Source organism: Pleurodeles waltl, chromosome 3_1 (assembly GCF_031143425.1).
Source record: "Pleurodeles waltl isolate 20211129_DDA chromosome 3_1, aPleWal1.hap1.20221129, whole genome shotgun sequence".
NCBI lineage: Eukaryota > Metazoa > Chordata > Amphibia > Caudata > Salamandridae > Pleurodeles > Pleurodeles waltl.
The window spans coordinates 562433360-562458234 of record NC_090440.1 but is presented as its reverse complement, the minus strand read 5'-3'; the positions used below and the strand labels follow the sequence as shown (position 1 = coordinate 562458234).

The window sequence follows — 24875 nt, the reverse complement described above, 5'->3', positions numbered from 1 at the left end:
ATATCTGAAGATTGACACATACATAGCAGGGGCATATCTGCTCACACGTAATATAATTCAGATATGTCCTCACACGTAATATAATGCACTCTGCCTTGGGGCTGAATGGCCTGCTGTAGGTGTGACTTACATATATTGCATGCAGTGTTAGGGGACATGGCACACAGGCTGTGTGCCATGTCTTGTTTTCATTTTTAGTTGCACCAAAACATGTAGCCTGCAGTGGCAGGCTGCGCGTGCTAGGGGAAGGGGGTCCCTGAAAGTGACAAAGTACATGCTGCAGGCCTTTGAGACCCTCTTAGGTACCCATGCCCTAGGTACCAGGGGTACCATCTACTAGGGACTTACAGGGGTGCCAAAGGTTTTGCCAGTTGACGAACATTTGCACAGTTTTAGGGAAAGAGATCTGACACTTGGGACCTGGTTAACAGGAATCCAGTGCACTTTCAGTCAAAATTGCATCAAATACCAGGCGAAAAGTGGGGGTGGCATTGTCCAAAATGGAGCACTTTCCTACAGAGAGCACAACCATCAAGAGGGGAAAGGGAAAAAGGAAACATGCCCCTGCAGAAGGGGAAAGGCGGGGGGAACACCCACATGTGAGGAAATAAAATAGGATGGCACCTACCTTTGAACATTTTGTCGCTTGATATTGTTGTTACAATTTACAATATTCTGTCCCATAGATATTCGAAATTCGCAGCCACAATCATCATTTTGAGATGTGGCATCAGTGCTGAGATAACGTTTTATAGATCTGAGACAATGACCCCTGGGGAAATAATGCGTTTGATACACAGCCACTGTTGTCATGTGTCTCGTGCTAATGCGCATAATCTTATACCTAATTTAGGAACCCTTGGGCCTTTAGTTCATCACCTCACTAGTAACACTAAAATCCTAATCTGAGTGAGTGCTGCTGTACTATGATGCAGAGTACAGACTAAACCATCCCACTTGTGTGGTTTTAATCCAATGCTTGGTGTAAGGACTTCCTGAGGAAGATCGTAGATTAGCAGCTCTATGGATGACTTGAAACTGGGTCCACTTAGTAAACATTGTTTGCTGTGTCACAATGAACAAGTTGCATTTTTTGCAGACTAAATGAGCTTAATAGTGCCTCTTACCCCATATGTGATATTCTGTATTGGTACTTCTTGATGAGATGTTACTTGATGTTACAAGACCTTACTTATTCTGGTATTTTCAAGGTGGAGTTCTATGACACAGAATGTGCCACTAGCATCCGGAAGAACAAGGCTTCTGTGGTCAGCAATGTATCCCAAAGGGAAGAAATGGTGAAAAAGTGTTTGGGAGAACTTACTGAACTTTGCAAGCGCCTTGGCAAAGTCTTCAATGTCCACTACTTTAATATCTTCAACACAGCAACCATCAGAAAAATAGCAGGTAAACAAGTCGTGATCCCTACAGGTGAGCTCTGGTGCAAGTGCTAGGGGGGGCTGCTTGATTGCACTCTTTTATAGACTTTGCAGAACACTTAAGATCACCCTGCATCACACTTTCTTAGTTTCAAGGATAGTGATAGCTGGGCAGGACATCTAGGGCATCTGGAGTGCACATTTTCCTACTTGTCGCAACACAAACGTTCTACTAGACCTCCTGCTCTTTGCCCGCACACTACGATTGTTCCCTAGTACCTGTCCAAGACCTTTTTTAATTTAAGAGGCCAGTCCATGCAGTTTTTGCACTGCCTGTGTGTCATTTATTACTCGTGAACATCACCTGACAAGTCTGATTGCATAAGAACTCCTTCTTTCAGAACTTCACCATTTCTGGAATCTGCTCTCCTACCTAACTATATTTATATCCCTGTGGTATTCAAATGCCTACCTCTCAGACACCATTTGGGAGCCTATAAGGTAGACAGGAGCTGCTGGACCTCAACCATGGTGGATTATGTAGTTTACCACTGATGTCCCAGGACCTGTCCTACTATGGATCTGCAGACTGGGCCAAGTACAACCTCTTCTGTACTTGATGCTTAGGGTAGCAGTGACGAGCAGTCACAGGCTTCTCAACAAAGTAGTGTTGGGATGCCCAAACTCAGCATTAAGCACTCAAGAATCAACTCACAATCACAATCTTTTCATTAAAAGAAGTACTTTATTCACACAGTTGCACTGAATACTACACAAATCCAGTGATCATACAAGCAGTACTTCTGAGTGGTATTCTCCAGGTACTACACTCGCCCTGCTCTACTTCCTCCTGGGAAGCCTACTAGCTCTAGGTAGCCCCCTCCTCTTGTAGTAATTGAGTCACTGGACATCACACAGAAACCAGGATGTTCTGGGCCTTTCTCCACTTGTACAATCTGTCCTCTTGCAGGCATACTTCGTTCCCTCACTTAGCAGGCAGTCATGCTGGCTTCAGAGCAGATCCACAATTCTACGGTAGAAAGTCCAGACTTTAGGTGACGCCCCCTCATCTCTTGGAGACTGGCTGTCAGGGTGACACTCTGTGTTGTTGTACAGCAGCCCTTTGAGTCTCTGAGGAGCACTCTTGTTAATGGTCTTAATGGACTTTGAACTGGAATGAAGTGGGGTGGATTATGTCCCACGTTTATGCACAACTTCTAGACTAGAGCTATGGATCCACTGTCTTCATCTGTAGAACTGGTTTGGGGAAGTGATTGTTTCAAGTGTCCTCCTCGGGCTGCTCTCCGGACATATCTTTTTTGTAAAGTGATGCTTCTCACTGCAGGTAACAATGGGACCGTCTCTAACCTGGAGTACTTACACAGAGGCACAAAGATGTGAGCCAAACTGTCAGAGTAATCAGGGAAATACAGAAGGGCAGGCCTCACCTAGAAACTTCTTGACCCTCCCACAACAGATTCTGCAGTCCCAACTCTCATCCCTCCCATCCACAGGAGTGTAGTGCTCAAGAACACTAGTCAGCAGCTGTTTCCTAACAGAATGCCTTGTGGAATATTTTTTTTATAGGTAACCCTTCCTAATCCCTTCTCACTTCAGTGACTGGCTCGCTCCCCTTTAGCTACAGGAAAGTAGGCGATACACTTCCACTGTCTGGGAGCACAGTTCTCGCCCCTTATCTTATGCTAGCCCAGACTAAGGCATCCAACATGGATCCCACTGACCTTCATTACTCAGGCTAACTCCTACACACAACTTATCACCCAACATATATAAAACACACACGACACATATGCATGCACTTGAAACGCACAGGATGTCAGCACAGGTGTATGAGCATACACATAGTAGTGGAACTGTGCACAGCTGAGCCTATAGGCCTCTAGCACCAGTAACATAGGAAAAAAAATTGTTTCACAGTATTGATTTCCTCTTAAAAGACAGTATGCTGCACCACCACTTTTGCTCTACCCAAGACAGGACTGCTTAAATAGAAGGCATGCCTGAGGTGCCTCTCATAGACAAATGATAGGCCGGGACTTCACAGTCAAGGAAATGCATAGGCCCCTGTGCACATGTTTAGATTAATGTGATGCCAGGGCCCAAATAAAGATTGGAATAGCACTGTGCGCTAGCAGGGAAACCATGCACGGGACATTCCTGATCTCTATTTTGTTTGCATTTTTGGTGGACTTCTTGGAAGCTTTCCCTTGGAGGTGTGGGCTCTAAAACCATCTGGCAAGCCAAGCACTTAACCTTGGTGCTTTGAAATCCCGTGGGGGCATATTGGAGGTAAAAGGTAGATTGAACCCAATGTCCCTACTGCCAACCCAGCTTCCAAACTAAATTACTTGTGGCACACGTTTGCCCAAGGGGAATGGGAAAGCGAAAACAACACCGTCAGACGTCTACCCCATCAAAAGCCTGGATGGGGGACTTCTCCAAATAGCTGTTGACTCTTTACAGATCGGGTAAGTCTAAACAGAAGCAGAATATATTTCGTTTTAGTTCTGTTTATATACTGGCATGTCTTTTTATCAACATAAAATACACCATCTTTACATAACGCAACTTAAATGCATTCTTGAAAACAAGCAACTCTGATTACCGCCAACCACTTTAACACTCCCAAAAAGAGAGCATTAATTAAATAGAGTTTATATAATCACGTATTTATTAGCATCAATAGTTTTGACCCCATCAAATATCTTTTGGTTTTACCTTATGCGTCCAAAAATAACTACAGAAAAACCTGGCCTGCATCCTTTTTGAGAAACACTTGTCATTTTCACCTTAAATGTGTGACACCCACAATCTTGCCTCCTCTATGTGGGCGTTTTCATCATATTTGATTATACAGTAAGTCGGCCTGCAAAGGAAACTGGAGGCCTTGGCAAGGTATTGCACTGACAATTTTTTTAACATAAATTTAGAACAAAAAATAATGATGTTTGGTCCAAAGCAGGTGTGCTACAAATGGTCTTTGAATAACAAAAAATTGAGGAAGTCAAAACATGTATATAATTAGGCTTCCCCTTCTCAATCTAAACTCGAATGATCATTTTAAAACCATAAAAATCAGGTCAACAGCTCATGCCGGTGCTTTGTTATTTTTTGTGTGCGATTCACTAAGTTAAATGAAGGATACTCATTGTCGTCCCTACTGATTGCTTATTCTATAGGAGTCCTCCTAAGACTCTTTACGGCTCATAACTTATACAGGGAGTGCAGAATTATTAGGCAAATGAGTATTTTGACCACATCATCCTCTTTATGCATGTTGTCTTACTCCAAGCTGTATAGGCTCGAAAGCCTACTACCAATTAAGCATATTAGGTGATGTGCATCTCTGTAATGAGAAGGGGTGTGGTCTAATGACATCAACACCCTATATCAGGTGTGCATAATTATTAGGCAACTTAACAAAAAACAAATATATACCCATTTCAATTATTTATTATTACCAGTGAAACCAATATAACATCTCAACATTCACAAATATACATTTCTGACATTCAAAAACTAAACAAAAACAAATCAGTGACCAATATAGCCACCTTTCTTTGCAAGGACACTCAAAAGCCTGCCATCCATGGATTTTGTCAGTGTTTTGATCTGTTCACCATCAACATTGCGTGCAGCAGCAACCACAGCCTCCCAGACACTGTTCAGAGAGGTGTACTGTTTTCCCTCCTTGTAAATCTCACATTTGATGATGGACCACAGGTTCTCAATGGGGTTCAGATCAGGTGAACAAGGAGGCCATGTCATTAGATTTCCTTCTTTTATACCCTTTCTTGCCAGCCACGCTGTGGAGTACTTGGACGCGTGTGATGGAGCATTGTCCTGCATGAAAATCATGTTTTTCTTGAAGGATGCAGACTTCTTCCTGTACCACTGCTTGAAGAAGGTGTCTTCCAGGAACTGGCAGTAGGACTGGGAGTTGAGCTTGACTCCATCCTCAACCCCAAAAGGCCCCACAAGCTCATCTTTGATGATACCAGCCCAAACCAGTACTCCACCTCCACCTTGCTGGCGTCTGAGTCGGACTGGAGCTCTCTGCCCTTTACCAATCCAGCCACGGGCCCATCCATCTGGCCCATCAAGACTCACTCTCATTTCATCAGTCCATAAAACCTTATAAAAATCAGTCTTGAGATATTTCTTGGCCCAGTCTTGACGTTTCAGCTTGTGTGTCTTGTTCAGTGGTGGTCGTCTTTCAGCCTTTCTTACCTTGGCCATGTCTCTGAGTATTGCACACCTTGTGCTTTTGGGCACTCCAGTGATGTTGCAGCTCTGAAATATGGCCAAACTGGTGGCAAGTGGCATCGTGGCAGCTGCACGCTTGACTTTTCTCAGTTCATGGGCAGTTATTTTGCGCCTTGGTTTTTCCACACGCTTCTTGCGACCCTGTTGACTATTTTGAATGAAACGCTTGATTGTTTGATGATCACGCTTCAGAAGCTTTGCAATTTTAAGAGTGCTGCATCCCTCTGCAAGATATCTCACTATTTTTGACTTTTCTGAGCCTGTCAAGTCCTTCTTTTGACCCATTTTGCCAAAGGAAAGAAAGTTGCCTAATAATTATGCACACCTGATATAGGGTGTTGATGTCATTAGACCACACCCCTTCTCATTACAGAGATGCACATCACCTAATATGCTTAATTGGTAGTAGGCTTTCAAGCCTATACAGCTTGGAGTAAGACAACATGCATAAAGAGGATGATGTGGTCAAAATACTCATTTGCCTAATAATTCTGCACTCCCTGTAGGGCTTGACACAAAAAAATGGCTGGGATCCTATTGAGAGAATCACTGTAAAAAGATATTGACGCTGCCAAAAGGAGCTATGGTACAGGCTATTCGATGTGAATTAAAACGTACAGCTTGGTCTGAGTTAGTGGATATATATAAATGTATATACATATATTCACATATTTCAATAAGCAGTCAGTGAATGAATAGTAAGCAGAGAACGAAAGTGGGCTGTGTCATTACTGAAAACAATCAAAAGAAGAGCAGCAATCATAAGGCATTGTTGCGAGATGGGATCATTTTACTTCCAAATTGGCACTGAACAAGTCAGCCTATGTATTGTCTTGTAAAAAGGACTTGGAGTATTTAGAATGTAAGCCTTCTGTATCCTTGGCTGTAGAGATATTGGGAGCGAAGATTCAAGCCGGTATTTAAATCGTCTTCCCAATCCCACCCGACGGTTGAGTGTATTACAATTTAGGTTAGACTGTAATCCTATGTTTTCCATTCCGGATCTATGTCAAACGATCCAAATGAATGATGGGCATTGCCCATGCCTAATGAACTGCAAATGCACTTTAACTAATCTATTAATTGATTGTTGTTTAGGGAGGTTAGGCAAAACAAATGTTAAACCCACTTTTTGTAAAACAAAATGGCGCTTTCACATGATCATCTCCCATTGGGCTTTTAATTAGAATATGTTGCTTAGATGTAACATTACACTGGATTTTGTAGACTATTAAGTATGCATTTTAAGAAGTGTAATGAAATTGTAATGTTTAAATAGGATTGTATATTCTATATACAAGTAATAAAAAATTTTTATTGGCAGTTAATTAAAACCATTCATTATAAAAGAAGATTAAAAGAGACAATAAAACGCAGCTGTGTGCAAGTGGATATAATTAGCCATCTCTGAATTCATAGTACAGTATACAATAAGATGGCCCTATAGGTAAAATTATTTTCAGTCACAGTTGGCAATTGCAAAGATAGAGCTGCTGTCATTGCCCAGTTCCTACTACCTCAGTACATTTGAAAACGAGGAAGGGCCATTAAATAGATAAAGCACCCTAAATTTATAATTAAAACATATGGTAGAATATCACATAAAAAGAAAACAGTTTGCTTTGGTCGAGAGTGATAATTTCCAAATAGAGCTGCTAGTCGTTAGTTCAATTCCTATACTTTTCAGTTCATTCAGTGATGGAGGGGATTGTGCAGACCAAATACACCCTTTGACATGTCCCAGATTGAAATTTGCAGACTTTGGTCTTGATGGGAATTCCATTTATAGTTCCTCAGTCTTTATGTGACAGAGGTCCTGAATTTCACGAACCCACCAATGAGCATGCTGTCTTTGCCCTAATAGCTGAGGTCAATTTCCATTCCAAAGAACAACTCTTTATTTAGTAGTTCAAATGGCCATTATGACTTTAATAGCTGTCACTTCTCAAATGGGGTTTTATGGATGTGGTATTGCCACCAAGTACTCAATTTTCCAAAAGTTGCCTCAGAAAACAAACCAGCATCAAGGAAGACTTCAAAAACTATGATTCCAGGTGCAATTGTTGTAAACCCTAAAGTGGGAGTGCCAAGCGCTTGCACTCCTTCCCATGTGTCCTAATGTACAGCCTGATTTCATAATAGCACCCGTTTTCGCAACCAGATCTAGTGGCATGAGTACCTGGCAGTTTCAGAGTTAATGACAAGAACCTGCAACAGTAAATTGAGTCAGAAGTGGCACAGATCTCCGGATAGAATCCATCAGTTCCTGTGACTAGAACCTTCATTTTTATGTGGCTTGAGCCTCTCCATACACACTCCAACATTCCCTGATGCTCAGCACTCTTCTACCACACTCAAATGATTGAATAATAATTTTCCATTGTTCTTGCTATAAATTGCATTACTTACAGTTGCATTCTACCTTGGTGACCGCCTCTTACTATTTCATGTTTCATAAACCCATCCCCTCTCATTTTCCCAGCACCTTGAGTACCAAATGTGTGGTAGATTTTAATGGGGTTTTGAAAGGAGGCACATCCAACCTTCCTGCCTTTTTGCATTGTCGCTCATGAGACACTAAAATAAATGGTCCCTAGTACTGATTCCTGCTTCTCTGCTCTGAACCCCCTCGCTCCTCAGGCATAATTTTATTTCATGGTCCTCCTTTGACCGCCAGTTCCTCATGCGTCCCCTAGTCCTAAAGTGTACACCATATCTTTGAGTTCTCTGTGTAGCAGCATCATGTTAATTTTCCTACTGTTCTCTCCTACTTGCCTCCTTTCCTTTTCCATGTTCCCTTTCTTCTCAGAGAGCCTTTCTGCTGAACCTGAGGTGTTGCTTCAGATTGATGGTGTAACCGAAGACAAACTGGAAAAATATGGAGCAGAGCTGATTGATGTCCTTCAAAAGTACTCAGAATACACACTACCAGGTACGAAATCCTTCGCTACTGACAATGTACAAAATCAACCTGCTCCTCTTGTTACCTTTGAAAGTAGTGAATGGCCCATAAGCAGGGGACCCAGCACTGCTGCATCTGGCATGTCCCTGAGACCCTGTCAGTATCTTCTCATAATGTGAGAATAGAGAATTGTCATTTGCATGTGCATTTATAACTTAGAAACCTAGGCATTCAAAATATGAACAACTTTTCATTCTTTCAAGAATTGTGCCTTTTTATCACGGAGGGATTTTTTCTATTTCAAATTAGTGGTGCACAGCCTTCCAATGGCATAATACTGCATTGGTATTCCAAAACAATGAGCCAGATGGTAAGAAGTCATTAACTGAATCGCATCACCCACTGAGGCTACTTGCGTCAGTCAACCTTGTTGCTGTTCCTTTCTCATTCTAGAGCAAACAATGAGGGACCTGCAGAGTCAGTGTTGAGTGTGGGAGAGAGCAGGAGGAATCTGTAGGACTGCTTTGCAAAAACACAGAGCTCGGGAATAGAACGAGTTATTTGTTCTTTTAGAATAATTCCCTATTGCTTCAGCACGTGACATAATTGTTGCAGATCCAGGTTGCTGGGTGTCTTGTTCATTGCAAGATTGGCTTTGCTATCCCTGTTTGTTAATGTTCTATTTCAGAGCACAGCTGTTTGCATCTGGAGCCCCACTTTGCGTTGTGAGCACATAGCTTTGGGTGGAAACAGTCTGCTGCATGAATTCATCCAGCCGCTTGCTCACTCATCTGCCCACTCATATACCCATCTGCCCATTTACTCACCCGCCCATTCATCTACCCACCCACTCTTTTCTTCATGCATCCACCTGCCCAAGCACTCTTCCAGCCATTCACCTATCCAGGGAGAAAATCCCTGAATGAGGGAACAATTCATTCCCTCGTCCACTCAAGATTCCGCTTATCCAACAACCCAGCCCTCCACTTATTCACTTATCCTTTAAATCACTGGTTTGCTTTTTCTCATCCACCCCTCACCATACTATTTCACCTATACTCATCCATCCCTTTTTATGCTCACCCACATACGTATCCAACAACAAACACAACCTACACATCAGTTCATAAACATACACTTCAAGATATCCACAGCATGTTACCCATCCACTCACTCACATATCCATGGGTATTCCACTTACTCATTCTTTAACTCTTTCATTCATCCATCCATTCCATTACTCACCCATCCACCCACTGACCAATTAGTACTCCTCTATCCACTTACTTGCCAAGCCCTTTTCCCCTTCACCCACAGAGCCACACCCATTAATAAACAAACACTTCACCTAACACTTCTGAGATGACGTTTAAAAAGAGACTCTGCGACGACGCAGCCGTTTGCCTCACCACGTGGCTTGCTGTGCCTCGTGCTTGTCCTCCGGAGACATTCCGCTGCCTTCAGGTCACCCTGGTTATGACGGCACTGGCGTTTTCGGGCCTCCCCCAACAAGCAAATTTCCTCCCAGCCTCCAGAGAGCAACATGTTCACCAGGAAGGGATGGTGAGTCGGAGCAATCCCCGCCCTCCCTCATCCCTGGAGCTTCTTAAAGCTGTAGTGTCCGCACAGACTAGTGCTGCCGTTCCACTCCAGGAGAGTGCTCCACAGTGAAACTTGGTGCCCCCAGACCAGCCAGGATAAAAATAAATAAATATATAAACACCAAAGAAAAAATTAAAGAAAACACAGAAGAGATAGGAGGAAAAACAAGTTAACACAGAGACATTTGCACAGAGTGGGATTAGCCTCAAGACACCTCCTACCTGCAAAGGTGAATACCGTACTCCCCATACAGCCATTCATAGTGGAGGACGCCCTGTCGGCACAAGCTGCTAGGTGCAAAGATTGCTGTTATTCTTCGAAGGCATGAAAATCGAAAATGCACAGTAGAGGGCTATGTTACTACATTTAGGAGGGAAAGACATATATAGAATATCTAAAACGATAGTCGAAGCAGAACCAAAGACACACCTAACCCTCATTGCAGCCCTCAAAGTGCAATTGGAACCCATGGTCAATGTCGACCACAAAAGGTTTGTATTCAGGCAAGCACAGCAACGCCCTGAGGAGTCCCTTGACACATACTATATGAGGCTTAAAGAATTAGCTACCACCTGCAATTTCCGGGATGAAAACAATGAAATCAGAAGGCAGATTATTCAAGGGTGTGCCTCATCCAAGCTACGGGAACGTATCCTGGAAGAATCAGGGCGGTCCCTAGTGGACATTCTGACAATGGGAAGAACAAAAGAGCTGTTGAAAGCGAGAGCCTCCCACATGGAGGCAGCGCTGCAGAACCCAGTCAAAGTAGAGCAAGTTGCCACAGTCGTGCCCACACCCTACAGACCCAGAATTCGGAAACAACCGCAGAGAACATGTGGTAGATGTGGAGGACTGCCTCACCCCCTGTCGGACTGTCTGTGCGCAGGATGCGGCAGACTCAATCATTTCGTCAAGATGTGCCGCCTGACGAAAAGTGCACCAACCAGAACTACTGTGAATACTGCCCTCGAAATTCAAACACATGCCATGGACGATGACGAAGACACAAACAGTACACTCCATCTTCATGGTCAGTACTGCCACACAAAAGAATGAGAGACTGCCCAAGTGCAAGGTACTCATAGCAGGATGTCCGGTCTCAGCCATAGTAGACACAGGGGCCTCTATCAACGTCATAGCAGATGCCACATACCAAAGCCTGCACCCCCTCCCCAAAGCCTGCACCCCCCCCCCCCCCCCCCCCCCCCCCATGGCATATGCCAACCGGTCCCTAACGGACACAGAGAGAAGATATTTGCAGATTGAGCGAGAGGCGATTGCCATTCACTGGGGGTGCAAGCACTTTCATCTGTATGTATACGGACACCCATTCACGTTCACCACTGATCACAAACCGCTGATCCCTCTATTCAATGGAACCGCCTCAAGCCACCTCCTTGTATAGAAAAATGGATGCTACAACTACAGGAGTATAACTGCAAGGTTGAGTATCGTCCTGGTACAAACAACCCGGCGGACTACCTCTCGAGGCATCCGAGGCCAGCCACCTCCACCGAAGAAAGTGAGGCTTAGGAAACAGAGGAATATGTGAGATGTGTGGTAGAGAGATCTCGAGCTCTGCCCATCTCCATAGAGGCCATCCAGAAAGCAACTGCCAAGGATGAGAACATTCAACAAGTCATGCAAGCGATTCAATCCCATATGTGGTACACTATGCAGAAACAATGGCGTCATCTCACCCCAGAAGCACAGGCAACTATGGAAGGGCTATACCGGGTCTGTCAAGAGTTAACCGTCAGTGGCGAGGGCTGCCTCCTCCGAGTACACAGACTAGTGATCCCTGCTAGCCTCACCGATAGAGCTGTCTAACTAGCTCATGCTGGCCATCATGGTGAAGACCAAAAGTAGGCTGAGGACCAAAGTATGGATTCCGATGATGGACATGAAAGTTGAAGAGCTAGTACGCTCCTGCCATCAGTGGTAAGTGACCGGCGAACCAAGCACGCCGGTCCCCATAGAAACAGAAAAGCAACCAAAAACAACCTGGATCTCGCCCAGCCTTGACTTTGGGAGCCTGTCCGATGGCAAACACATGATGGTGCTAATTCATGATTTCTCACACTATCCGGAAGTGGAAGTGGTCCAGTCTCTGACAGCGGCAGAAGTAATACCAAAACTGGAAAAAATACTTGCTACCCACGGAATGCTCAAAGAGAATAGAACAGAGAATGGTCCACTGTTTCAAGGAAGGGAATTTGCAGAAAACTTCAAATCTCTGGGCATCAGACACTGAAAAATAACACCACGATGGCCGCAAGCCAATGGAGAGGTAGAACGGTTCATGCAAACTTTGAACAAAGTAGTACGAATTGCTTCTGCAAAGAAGGAACTGCCCGAGCTATATTCATTCCTACAAGATTGCCGTTAGTCCCCGCACTCTAGGATGGGGTTCACCCCGAGTCACCTCTCCATGGGTCACGTTGTTGATGGCGTCATTCCTCATCATGAATCCTGGAAACCTGCGCTTATGAATGAAGACAAAAAGTATTTCAAAAGAAAGCGTTCCAGTGACAGAACAAGTGTTCAATGGCGGTCCTGCACCTCAGACTTGCAGGTAGGGTATTACGTTCTCCTCAAGGATAGATTTCCAGGCAGCAAGTTCCACGTACCATTCGAGGATCGCCCTTGGGTCATAGCTCGGCGATAGGGATCCCTGATAGTTGCGCAGAGAGGAGCAGAACAAGTTGCCCGCAACATCTCGTAATTCAAGAGATTCTATCCCCTGGCCTCTAAACCAGAGATGGTAAACTCAGACAACCCCATCCAGACGGACGCTGACGACCCCTCTGATGATGACCAAGTAAACAAACCAGTGCCAAGAGATATCAACTTTGGTGGTGATCCTGAGCCACCTGATCTGGAGAGCAGCCCTGGCATCAGTCCCAACGAGTCTCAATCGCCTGCAGACAAGCTGTCAGCTCTCAGTATGAGTTGAGAATCAGCCCTGCACCTTCAACTCAATTGCGGGATTATCTTGTGTGATTGAATAATTACCTAACCTGTGAACATTGTGAACCCTATTATTTTGCCTTGTGTTTTTGGAGGGATGTAGTTATGCGCTCATGACGTAATGGTGTCGCGATCACTACCATGAGGGGTCGTTTCTAAGGGGTGTTTCCTAATCGTACGCCTGAAGGTTCAGTGTAATGCAGTGGCCCGTAGGTCACGTGTTAATGACTAAATAAAGTAGGTGATACTGGTGGGCGTGGTCGGGTATGCCTAAGGACGGCGTTACCCGCACACGCCCGATCAGCCATGGCCTTGTAATGCGCCACATACCAGTGTTATTTGGCCCATGCGCTAGCGTAGCCAATGCAGCACGACCAGGAAGCGCCCAAAGACACAGCAAGCCCCTCCTCCATGTAAACGAGCATGTCCCAACTTCACGTCATTGAGCTTCCATCAGATGCTTTGACATACTATCGGCCACCTGGTGCCTCTGACGTCCAAGCAATCATTGTTTCTGGTGGATACTTCTAACCGCAGAATGTTCACTTTAGACTATACATCATGTTCCAGCCTGCATGTGGAGTTTTTTCGTTGTAGTGTTCTCATGTGCTGCTCAGCAGTTCACACAGCTTATTATATCTGCTGGTTTTCGAAATGACAAAGGTCTTGCAGGCTGCCAGTACTTTGGCCCGTGTTTTTCACAGAAGTCATGGTCCACCCGGAACACAAACCGTTGTTCCTTTTTTGTATGTAGTCCAATGGATGATGAGTTATATCAACAAATGGCAATAGTATTTTATTAAATATTTATGAGATTCTAAATATTGTTGTTGGATCATAATAGGTTATTTTTTTAATATCAAAGTTATATTTGTTGTTCTTAGATTGACAATTAAGCATCCACATAGTGAAAGATTGGATTTCATCAAGTCCAGGGGAAAAACGCTTGTATTGGTTTGACTGAGCCCTATGCTCTTTGCCTTTGTAAAAAGGGCCACTCTCTAAATTGTTGATGATTTCTGAGAACTAGACACCCGTGAGAGTCTGGGGTGGTGTGCCTCGAGTATATCCCACGACGGTTGCTTACCCACAATGCCCTGCCAGTCTCAAACTTTGGTTAAAATCAGAAATTTTTTCTGAATTTTAGTCACATAAACTTCCATAATCGGCAGGAATCTCCAAACTTTCTTCCATCCAGTTTTACCTGACTTGTCCCAATAAAAACGCTGCCCGCACTTATGTAGGTGATAGGAATTTATTTGATTCCTGCTCATTCCAGAAATTTTCATCCCAGGAATCTAAGCGAAACGCGTGATTTTAGGCAAAGTTGAAGGCTTTCAGGCCATTCATTGTGTGTAAGAAAACCTTGTGGGATCGACGCAATGCACATCACCCGGGAATCTCTTGGTGGTTTAGTTTTTTAAATGACTGTGGTTGGTAGATTTCCATGGGTGGCAGCTGAGCACGGGCACAAATACACCAGCATCCCTAATTCTTGATCACTCCAAATAGTGCTTTAGGGCCTTTTGTGTCTCACGTCTGTTGAGCCTCCCACACACGTGAGGTGCCATTTTTATCTGGATACTTGGGGAATGCCCGGTGATAGGAAATGTATGGCTCCTCACAGAATCCAGAACCTTCTGTCACAGAAATGTAAGGAATATATTTGTTTAGCCAAAGTTTAAGGTTTGCAAGGGTTTCTGGGTAAAATTATCTGGTAAGGGTCACACAAGTCATGCCACCTTGGACTCTCTTGGGTGTCTGTTTTTCAGAAATGTGCACATTTGGTAGTTTTCCCTAGGTGCCTGCTAAGCTAGGGCTCAAATTCCACAGCTACCCGAAATGTAAAAAAGATCTGTTTTCTATGGAAAAAGGTGACTTACTCCAGTATTGGAACTTTCATAGATTCACATGCTTGAACACTTCCTCGTCGTCGAGATGGGAGTCCCCGGTGGAATATACAACCTAGGCCTTAAAATGTACATATACAATACATGGCCTAGGTCTCAATTGAATAACCTATCACAGTCATTTTGTCAAATAGAACCAATCAGATTGCCTCACCCCATAAAAACTCCCGTGAGGAGCTGCCTTCTCTCAGCTTTTGAGGAGACTCCTTTGAGCTTTGCTCAAAACTTTTCTTTCAGAAGACTACTACCTGAAATGTGGACATTTCTTTTCTTCTCTGGTGCTTCAAACTGGCTGCCATGTCAGAGACACCAAGAAAGGGCCTTTTAGATCCCTTTCCTCTTGTTTGAAGAAAATTATTTTATGTGGATGATCCACATGAGGAATGCATTTACTGCTTATATCCCAGCCATAAAACAAAGGACTGCAAGATATGTAGAAAATTCTCTACAAAGACTTTGAAGGACAGAGAGGGCTGTCTGCTTTTGTGGCTTCAAAAAGGAAAGGCTGGCCACTCAGCCTCTGATGAGGATAGTTCCTCTTCCTCTATCTCTGCTCCTAAAACACCTGTTAAAAGAAAGCAAGAAGGCTCAGATGTTCAAGAGCCGCCCAAGGAAATGACACAGAAATCAGCTGGGACCTCTTCAAACAGTCACAGCTCTCCACAGAAAAAGAGAATAGGCATTCATAAAGGATCAGAATACCTAAAAAAAATCCTCCAAAAAGACTGTTTCTGAACTGGCTACTCCGCCTTTGAAGGTTCTACACAAGTTCAAGAAACTAAGTTCTGCTCTATCGACGGCACCATCATCGACGGTACTCTTGTCGATGACTGTTTATATCTGGACGACTGGTTACTGAAGGCTTTCGACATCCAGTCTCTACGTTACTCTCTCAAGACGACCTTATGCCTGTTCAAACAATTAGGTCTCACTCTCAACCGAGAGAAGTCCCATCTTCAGCCTACAAAAAGAATCATTTTTCTGGGTGCTATATTGGACACAACTCAAACAAAGGTGTTCCCAGCGGAAGAAAGACATCTCAAACTCATCAATCTAGCAGGCGCAGTTCAGAAAAGAAAGTCTCTTTCAGTTCGAAAGTTCAAGTCATTACTGGGGATCATGTCCTCCTGTATCAATCTAATTCCCCACTGTCGCCTTCGGATGCGCCCGCTACAAGAGTAGCTCAACAAACAATGGAAACAGACGCAGGGTGTCTTTGGGGACATCATACAGATAATAGCAAGGATCTTAGATTCCCTCGATTGGTGGACAACACCGGCAAACATCTCCAGGGGCTTAGGAATCTTAGCTCAGGTCCCTCCGTTTCCGATAACAACGGACGCTTCAATGGAGGGTTGGGGTGCATGTCTACAAGACCTCCAAGTGAGTGGCAGGTGGCCCTGCTCTTCACATCAACCTCCCCAAGCTCAGAGCTGTGTACCTGGCACTGCAGGCTTTCCTGCCAAGAATCCGAGGCTCATCGGTGCTGGTCTGAACAGACAATACGACCACCATGCACTACATCAACAAGCAAGGAGAGACTCGGTCTCATCTGCTGTCCAGGGAAGTGCAGGCCATGTGGACCTGGTGCATTCAGCACTCAGTGCACATAAGAGCAGAACACCTTCCAGGGGTGAGCAACACCACAGCAGACTTGCTAAGCAGGCTCGGCACATCTTCCTACCAATGGGAGCTGAATCAGCGGATGCAGTATTCCACAGATGGGGAAAACCAAATCTGGACCTGTTTGCGACGTCCCAGAACCCGAAATGCCTGTTTTATGCAAGCTGGCATCACCAAACAGTGTCGTTGGGAAATGCCCTTTTGATAGCATGGTCAGGGATTTAGGCATACGCCTTTCCTCCGAGGTCAAATCGGAGCCATGTCAGATATTCGTAATTGCTCCAGCCTGGCCATGTCAACCGTGATACACAGAACTTCTGTTGTTGTCCTCGTGTCCTCCCATCAGGTTAACACCTGTTCCGGAGCTATCAACCATCAATCAGGGCCAAGTGAGGCATCCGGATCCCAAGTCTGTCAGATTATGTGCATGGTTCCTGAATTCAATGAATTTGGCCATTTAAATATTCCTAGCGACTGCAAGCCCGTTCTAGCTAAAGCACGTGCTGATAGCACTAGTAAAACATACAAATTAAAATGGAAACGATTCTGCTTATGGTGTATTTCTAATGGCATTCACCCGCTTACAACAGCTCCAGAGCAGGTTTTTCCTTACCTTCTTCATCTGGCACGCTCTGGTCTCCCATGCATCTATTAAAGTTCACTTGGCAGCTATCTCCAGATATAGATGACTTTCTAAGGGGCCATCCCTCTGGTCTCATAGGCTCATCAAGCAATTCATAAAAGGTCTCTTCCGGTCTTTTCCTCCAGTCAGAGCACCGCCTCCAGCATGGCAGCTAAATACAGTCCTGGGTCAGCTAATGAAGGAACCATTTGAGCCCATTCATGAATCAGACATCAGATACCTCACCTGGAAGGTAGCACTTCTCTTGGCCTTAACATCTGCTCGTCGAGTCAGTGAAATTCAAGCATTTACCATACAGGAACCCTTTCTGAAATTTGCTGGCGATAAAGTCATCCTGCGAACCAATCCTAAGTTTGTTCTGAAGGTTCCATCAGACTTTCATATTAATGAGCCAGTGGTGCTGAAGGCTTTCTTTCCACAGCCTCAGACTAGAGCAGAAAGATCGCTTCATTCTCTCGATGTCAAAAGATGCCTTAAGTTCCATCTGCGGCGAACGTCTTAGATCCGGAAATCAAATCAACTCTTTGTTGCATTTAGTGTGCCTAGAAGAGGGCATCCTGTCACTAAACAGACTATTTCTAGATGGATTTCAAGCGCAACAGCCTTTTTCCATCAAAGGGCTGGTCGACCTTTGGACCCTAGTGTACTTGCGCATTCCACTAGGGCAGTTTCGACATCCTGTGCGCTCTTCTCTGGTGTGTCCCTGCCGGACATCTGCAGAGCAGCGACGTGGAGAACGACATACGCCTTCACAAAGCATTGCTGTTTGGATGCTGAGACGCTCTGAGATGCAGTGGTGGGTCAAGCAGCCCTTAGGTATTTGTTACGATAAGGTGAACTGTTTCTTTTCCCACTATCCGCTCCTGCTATAATATCACATTCTTTTTAATGCTAACGTACATCTTATGCATATAGATTTATGTTTGGGTGTGTTAGCTCTTATTGCTTTGCATGTACTTGTTCTAATACAGATGATATTTTTATTATATGGTAAACAGTGTTTTATGAATACACAAAATGTGCTGGTTACTGCTTGCTAGTCTTATTCAAGCATGTGAATCTATGAACGTTTTAATACTGGAGTAAGAGATAAGTTACTTACCTGTAACAGTAGTTCTCCAGTATTGGAAGCTTTCATAGATTCACATGTGACCCACCCACCTCCCCGGGGGAGCTCACCTTCTCTCTTTTCTCAGGGTTCTTCATTACTACAGCACTTATGCTCGGAAAATCTGAGGAAAGGCAGCTCCTCACAGGAGGTTCTACGGGAGTGAGGCAATCTGATTGGTTCAAATTTGAGTTTGGGTCTATTTGACAAAATGACTGTGATAGGTTATTCAGTTGAGGCCTAGCCCATGTATTGTATATGTACGTTTTCAGGCCTAGGTTGTATATTCCACCGGGGACTCCCATCTCGATGACGGGGAAGTATTCAAGCATGTGAATCTATGAAAGCTTCCAATACTGGAGAACTACAGTTACAGGTAAGTAACTTATCTCATGTCCATGTTGCGTTTTTGGCCCTTTCCTGTTGCAGGGACTAGGCCGATCACACAAGTGAAGTATACGTTTTAGTGGGAGACTTGGGATGGTGGTGGGGGGCACTGGGTGATTAGAAATGTGTGGTTTCCTACAGATTCCAGAACTTTCTATCACAGAATTGTGTGGAAAATGTATGTTTTAGTCAAAGTTTGAGGTTTGCAGAGGCTTTTGGGTAAAATTACCTTGTGAGAGCTTTGCAAGTCACACCATCCTGGACTCTCCCGGTTGTATAATTTTTAGAAATGTCTGTGTTTGGTAGGTTTTCCCTCGAGGTGGCTGAGCTAGAGCCCAAATTCCACAGCTAACCAAGTTGTAGCAAAAAAAAACAAACAAAAAAACATGGATTATGCTGGGTAAAATATGATGCCTTCTGGTTACGTTTTGGAGTGTATTGTGTCACGGGTGATGGACCCAGCCACAAGTTGTGTATCATTTTTATTCAGAGGTGTGTGGCACTACAGAATTTACTAGAACATTTGTTATTACCAATAGGATTTTTTTACAGTTCTGCTGGAAGCCAGAAACAAGAAGAGATTTTTCAAAATGTATTCTGAATTACATGCTAATATGAGTAGCCACAAATTCAGAGATGTATGAATAACCACTGCTCCTGAACTACACATCCTGTGTAGATTTCAGAAATACATAGGTTTTCTTCATATCCATTTTTCACCCTTTATATCAGGTGCTTCCAACCAGTTGATCGTGAGCTGCCAGCATCTCCTAGACACCTTCAGAGTGCCTCACAGCCTTGAGTTCATTTTTAAATAAATGTAGGGTCACATTTTCCTTTTACAATTATAGGAAGGCTGTGCTTATTTTTCATTATCATAGGCTGCAGGTTAGAAAGCCTGATAATGAACAGTCCTCAGGTTTATGATACAGGCTGGGGCACAGAGTTGAAGAACTGAAACACTAAGGTATTTAACTCTTAAATAAAAATCCTTGGCCACTCCATATTATAGTGTGAGAATAAAACTATGTTTCTAAATGCTTCTAAATGGAAGAAAATTGAAATGCAGAACTACCTTAATGATTAAGTTAACTCTTCATTTTGATTTTCTCCTATTTCAAAGTGTTGCATTTACAAACTGCAGGCCTCTTGCTCCTAATTGGCCGGTAGACACTATGCCATAGTTATAACTGAAAAGACAGTCATTTTTTAAATGAGCGAAATTTAAAGTGAAGAAAAATATTTTTATGAAACACTGCCTTAATGTTTTTCTCTGCTTCCAATTAAACTAATTACGTCACTATTTTAGAAACGTATTTCTTCACTTTAAATTCCTCCCATTGAAACAATTGGCTGCAGTTCTCTACAGGCCACTGGGAGCAATATGCTTGATGTTTGTAAATGTGATACTAGGGAATGGGAAAACATTTAAATGATGAGTTTTATTGAATCCATATAAACATAAAGTTAACTCTTAAGTTTAATTTGCTCCCATTTCATAGTATTGCCTTAACACACAGCACTCATCTTGTTCCCAGTGGCTGGTAGACGTGGTGCCATATTTATAACTGAAAAATACAACCATTATTTTAAGTAGGAGAAATTTAAAGTGCAGAAAAATGTTCCATATTATAAACATTTTTGCACAACATTTTTCTGCACTTAAAAGTTTTCTCATTAAAAAAACAAAAGTTTGTATCTTTGTGTCATACATGTAACGGTGCCACAAATGGCAAAAGGTATGTACTGTGCTACAAGTACATACAAGTGCTGTCACCCATACACATATATCCCCTTCATATGCACAAATGTTCATACAGCCTCAAAGACCACACTATCACTGACAAGCATGGCAGCCCTGTTACAGTGCCCCTAGTCAAAGTATTTTGTTCAAACCATTGTATCTTGCTCTATGGACATTAGGCTTAAAGTCCATGAAGCTGGGCATAGGAGCGTCTGGTAACAATGCACAAGTGGCTTGGCCTTCAGTAGCCCACAATTATTTTCACTGATCAGAAGTAGCTCGCAGTAGAGAAAAGGTTGGAGACCCCAAGATTAAAATTATGAACATATTATGACATTGCTCGTTTGTAAACCTGAATGCCAAATTTTCTGCACACAATGAGTTAGCCTGTTTTGAATCACTGCTACTTGAAGTCTGAATGAAGTCCATGTTACTTTGAATGCATGATTTGTTGGTTGGCCTGGGAGAAGTGCTTTTTTGGGCAGTGAAGTAAAGAAATATGATGATGGTCTCAGATTCAAATCTCTGGGGCTCCATTCAGCTTTTCAACCTTGTGCCATCAATACAATTAATAACATCTAGTATATATTAATATGACCAAGAGACATCCTTGGGGTGAATCGTGTGCTCTGCAAATTGCAATTTATGATGATGGGATGATTCTGAGCTCCTTCTCCAACAGTGCTGACTCTGAGCTGCCTTGAAGTATGTAAAAAAGTGATAGATGGAACGCTTAAATTAGTCCGAGCACTGGTTATTACTCAGGGCTGCATGTCTATGTATTGTTATTTTGCACTTTCATGGTACTTCTGTTTGGATCCGGCCATATGCAAATTAATCTTGTTCCTGCTCCAATAGGAACAGTCCTGCCGAACTGCCTGGCCAGGACCTTCCTGAACCGGAACACAAGCAACCCAAGTCCAATTTCACACTTGTTTGAGCTCATCAGATGGGTGTAGCTTGGTTCCAGTGATACAGTGTACAAGGGACCCACGTCTGGGCATACATGTCCCACTTAGGGCATCACACTGAAGTATACAAAAAAAACTGATGAATGGAATGCTTGAATTAATCCCAGCCACTGGTAAATATTCGGGGCTGCATCCCTTTCCATTGTTATTTTGCACACTATGCCACCTCAGTTTGGACCCAGCAATATGCAAATCAGTCTTGACTGCACTTTGGTAGGAACAGTCCAGGCCAGGTCCCGCCTGTATCCAAACACAATAAACCCAAGACCAGTCTCATCAGTCAGGAATAGCTTGGTTCCAGTGGCTCTGACCTGCCATCAGTGATAAACACTTCTGTCTAGGAGAATTATTTTTCACAATGGGGTAAATGATCTGTGGATATATATGCCAGTCCTTCGTAGAAGTGGCAGGTTCTTTATATAGAATATGGGCACTGGTTTTTAGAGACAATGGTCTGGCTATGGAAGGAGGAGTACCATTTTTTAAAGAAGAGGATTGGTACTCTTTTGAAAAAGTTGATCATTTTTGTGGAAGAGGCAGTTTGGTCTTTTGGAAGTAGTGGTGCATCCTTGACAATGTGGTCCAAAGTTTTGGGAGAAAGTGGCTTTTTCTTTCAAAGAGGTGTGTCTGCACTGAAGAAAAAAAGGCCTGGTCTTTGAAACACCTTGGTTTGAAATTTGAAAAACCAGGAGAATGTTGGTGTGGCCTTTGATAAAGAGATTGCTCCAGTGTTTGGATGAAGGTGAGTAGTCTGGTCCTTGGAATAAAAATAATAGCTTAGCACTGACAACAAATCCACCTTTTCAGTTTGAAATATGTTGCTCATTCATAGTTTGTTCTTTTGTGAAGAAGGTGCATCTTATTAAAGTGGTTAACCGTGTGGCGTGCTAACACTTCTAAACCTTTTTGCCCCCACTAAAAAAGTTAGGAATTGGCATATCATCCAACTGGTGGTTGCCATGGAACACACAGGGTCTTATGTCTGCCATAGATGTTGGCCTACAACATATTTCTTATCTGATTAGTGTTGCTGTTGATAATATGAGATCTCTGTTCATTTTATGTTTGGCAATGCTAGAGTGCTTCATACATCTACTAATTGGATAACTGTTTCTCTGCAGCAGAAGATGACACTCAAAAATCATCTGGCTCTGCGGCCAGTGCTTCAAGACAATATGCAAGTGAAGATGAAGAGGAAAGCAGAACCTCAAGCTACTTCAGGGCTGGAACCAACAAGGGCACCAAGAGGAAGAACAACCAGTTCTACAGGAAGTCGAAAAAGAGGAAAATGAGCACAACAAACCAGCAAGCTCAATCAAAAGGGTAAGTTCTGTCACTGCTTTACATTAGAGATTCATACGTCATATAAGCGTGATTCAAGATAGATACGAGAGACAGCTGGTATCTTTTCAAAGTTTTGGGGGCTTAAAAACTGGGGACGAGGTTGATTTACAGAGCGAGCGAAGCAAGCGTGCAACACTGATAAAAGGAGGGATCAAGGTGGAGTTGCCCCCAAGAAAATTTTGAAAAGGGGAGGGACAAAAGCTGTTTTTGGTAAAGAGTTGGTGAAAAAACAATAAGGTTTATACACCAATTCTGATGACATAGTCTGGGTTTTATTAGCAGTTTGAAATATTTTCAACAGTTACACCCTGCCTGTGCTTTGCAGCAGACACATTATTTCTTCACTATTTTATAACAACTGAAAGATGTGACTAGAATGCACACAGATCTCACCAGCAAGTGCACTAATCCCCATAGGTATTTATTTGCTGGTACTGGGCGGAACGAACATGCTGAGTACAAAAAGGGGGGCTCTGTGGTAGATGACTTAATCCATTTAAGAGTTTTAAAATGCATTGTGTGTGTCACCAATTAAGTAACCCAGCATAGAACTACTATCATATTTGTCTGTGATATGAACTAGGCCAGTGCTCTGTCAGTGAACCTGTCAGTGAACCTCATGTCACCCCCATCCTGGGCTGATCCCACAAATAAACCCAAGCGCTGATCATTTCACTACCCTAAAAGTCGATGTCGAGGCACTAGAGGCTAGGATGAACCATTGCACTGTTACGTCAATAAGTGCAGCTGAAACCTGAACCCATCCTGCCACAGCATTGGTTTGACAGAGCACCATAAAAAATCCAGGATGTTACTGTTATATTGTATATCTGATAGAGACTTCTAGTTGCAGATTCCTTACCTTAGAATTTCCCCCAGCCTTCAGTCTGGATTCAGAGATTTTTTCTTTGAGCTATACCCTTGCGTGCCGTTAGGTGGCATCAGTCAACTCTGCTTTCGTTGTTGGCATCTTGGTTGACCGATATGATGTCGCAGTCGTATATAGATGCCACCCCAGAGTGATATCTGTTTTCTTGTCTTCGGGTAAGAAGTCGACGAAGACGCCCAAGGGTTATTCGACTTCACCCCATTGGTCGGACGACACAATGCAGGAAAAGGAGCGCCCTTGCTCTAGGCCTCTGTCTTTGGAGCCTATATCTGGGTCAGCACTGCACTTTCCCAAGTTTCCAGAGACAGAGCCACCCTTGACCAAATGAAGGAATTTTACGAGGCCAAGCGCCTCATCTTTGGGCAGTCTGGCCCTGTTGGGAAGCCTTTGGGCCCTGCAGGGTCGAAGGGGCCCCTTTGGGTTCTGCGGCTTCGGGTCCGAGGGGCACCCAGGGATACCCTTCCAAATCCGAACCTGAATCAGTCATACCATTGCGACCTTCCCCAATGACGGTTCCAGCGTCTATGCTGCTGACGTCGCCTGGGCCCATGGGCAACATCGATCCTATACTCATCGCCAACACAGAGCCAGAGCGGCGTCACTCAACACCACTTCCAACTTCGGCGGAGTCCTTGGTCCCTAGTTCGGATCATGATTCTTATGGGTATGGGTTCAGTAATGGAAGGGTCGCTGGACCTTTTAAATTTCCAGCTTGAAGACCCTATGGACTGGGTTCAGGACCTGGGTGGACCCAGAGGTCTGGATAGCTCCCCTGATGCTGGTATGATTTCTCCCCTACTATGGCTATGGAGGAGGAGGCTTCTTACTTCATGGTGGTGCAGAGCTCGGCTAAGGTCTTGGGACTCGAGCTGCCTTCGGTGGCTGTCAGGACCAGTCTCCTGACTGAGGTGCTTCAGCCTAGGGTTTTCATGTCAGAACCCCTTTTGCCCTTCAATGAAGCCCTCATGGATGTCCTGCTGGGGGCCTGGTCCAAACCCAGCACAGGGGCTCCTGTTAATATGACAATAGCCCGCCGCCAAAGGCCTGTGCGTCACGGCCCAGCTTTCCTGACCCTACCCCCGAGAGCTTGGACATCCAAACCTCACTGTTCCATGG

The 24875-nt window shown here is 43.9% G+C and overlaps 1 protein-coding gene across 6 annotated transcripts in view; it reads left to right on the top strand.

The window, feature by feature from the left end:
• Nucleotides 1-24875, top strand: part of BLM (BLM RecQ like helicase) — a 386095-nt gene that overhangs the window by 335927 nt on the left and 25293 nt on the right. For 5 of the 6 annotated variants that reach the window (XM_069222975.1, XM_069222977.1, XM_069222973.1 and 2 more), the window contains 3 exons: nt 1212-1407; nt 8476-8598; nt 22648-22849. In XM_069222975.1, the coding sequence (XP_069079076.1) occupies nt 1212-1407; nt 8476-8598; nt 22648-22849 (521 nt within the window). The remainder of the gene's footprint in view (nt 1-1211; nt 1408-8475; nt 8599-22647; nt 22850-24875) is intronic. The other variant, XM_069222974.1, reaches the window with a different exon arrangement.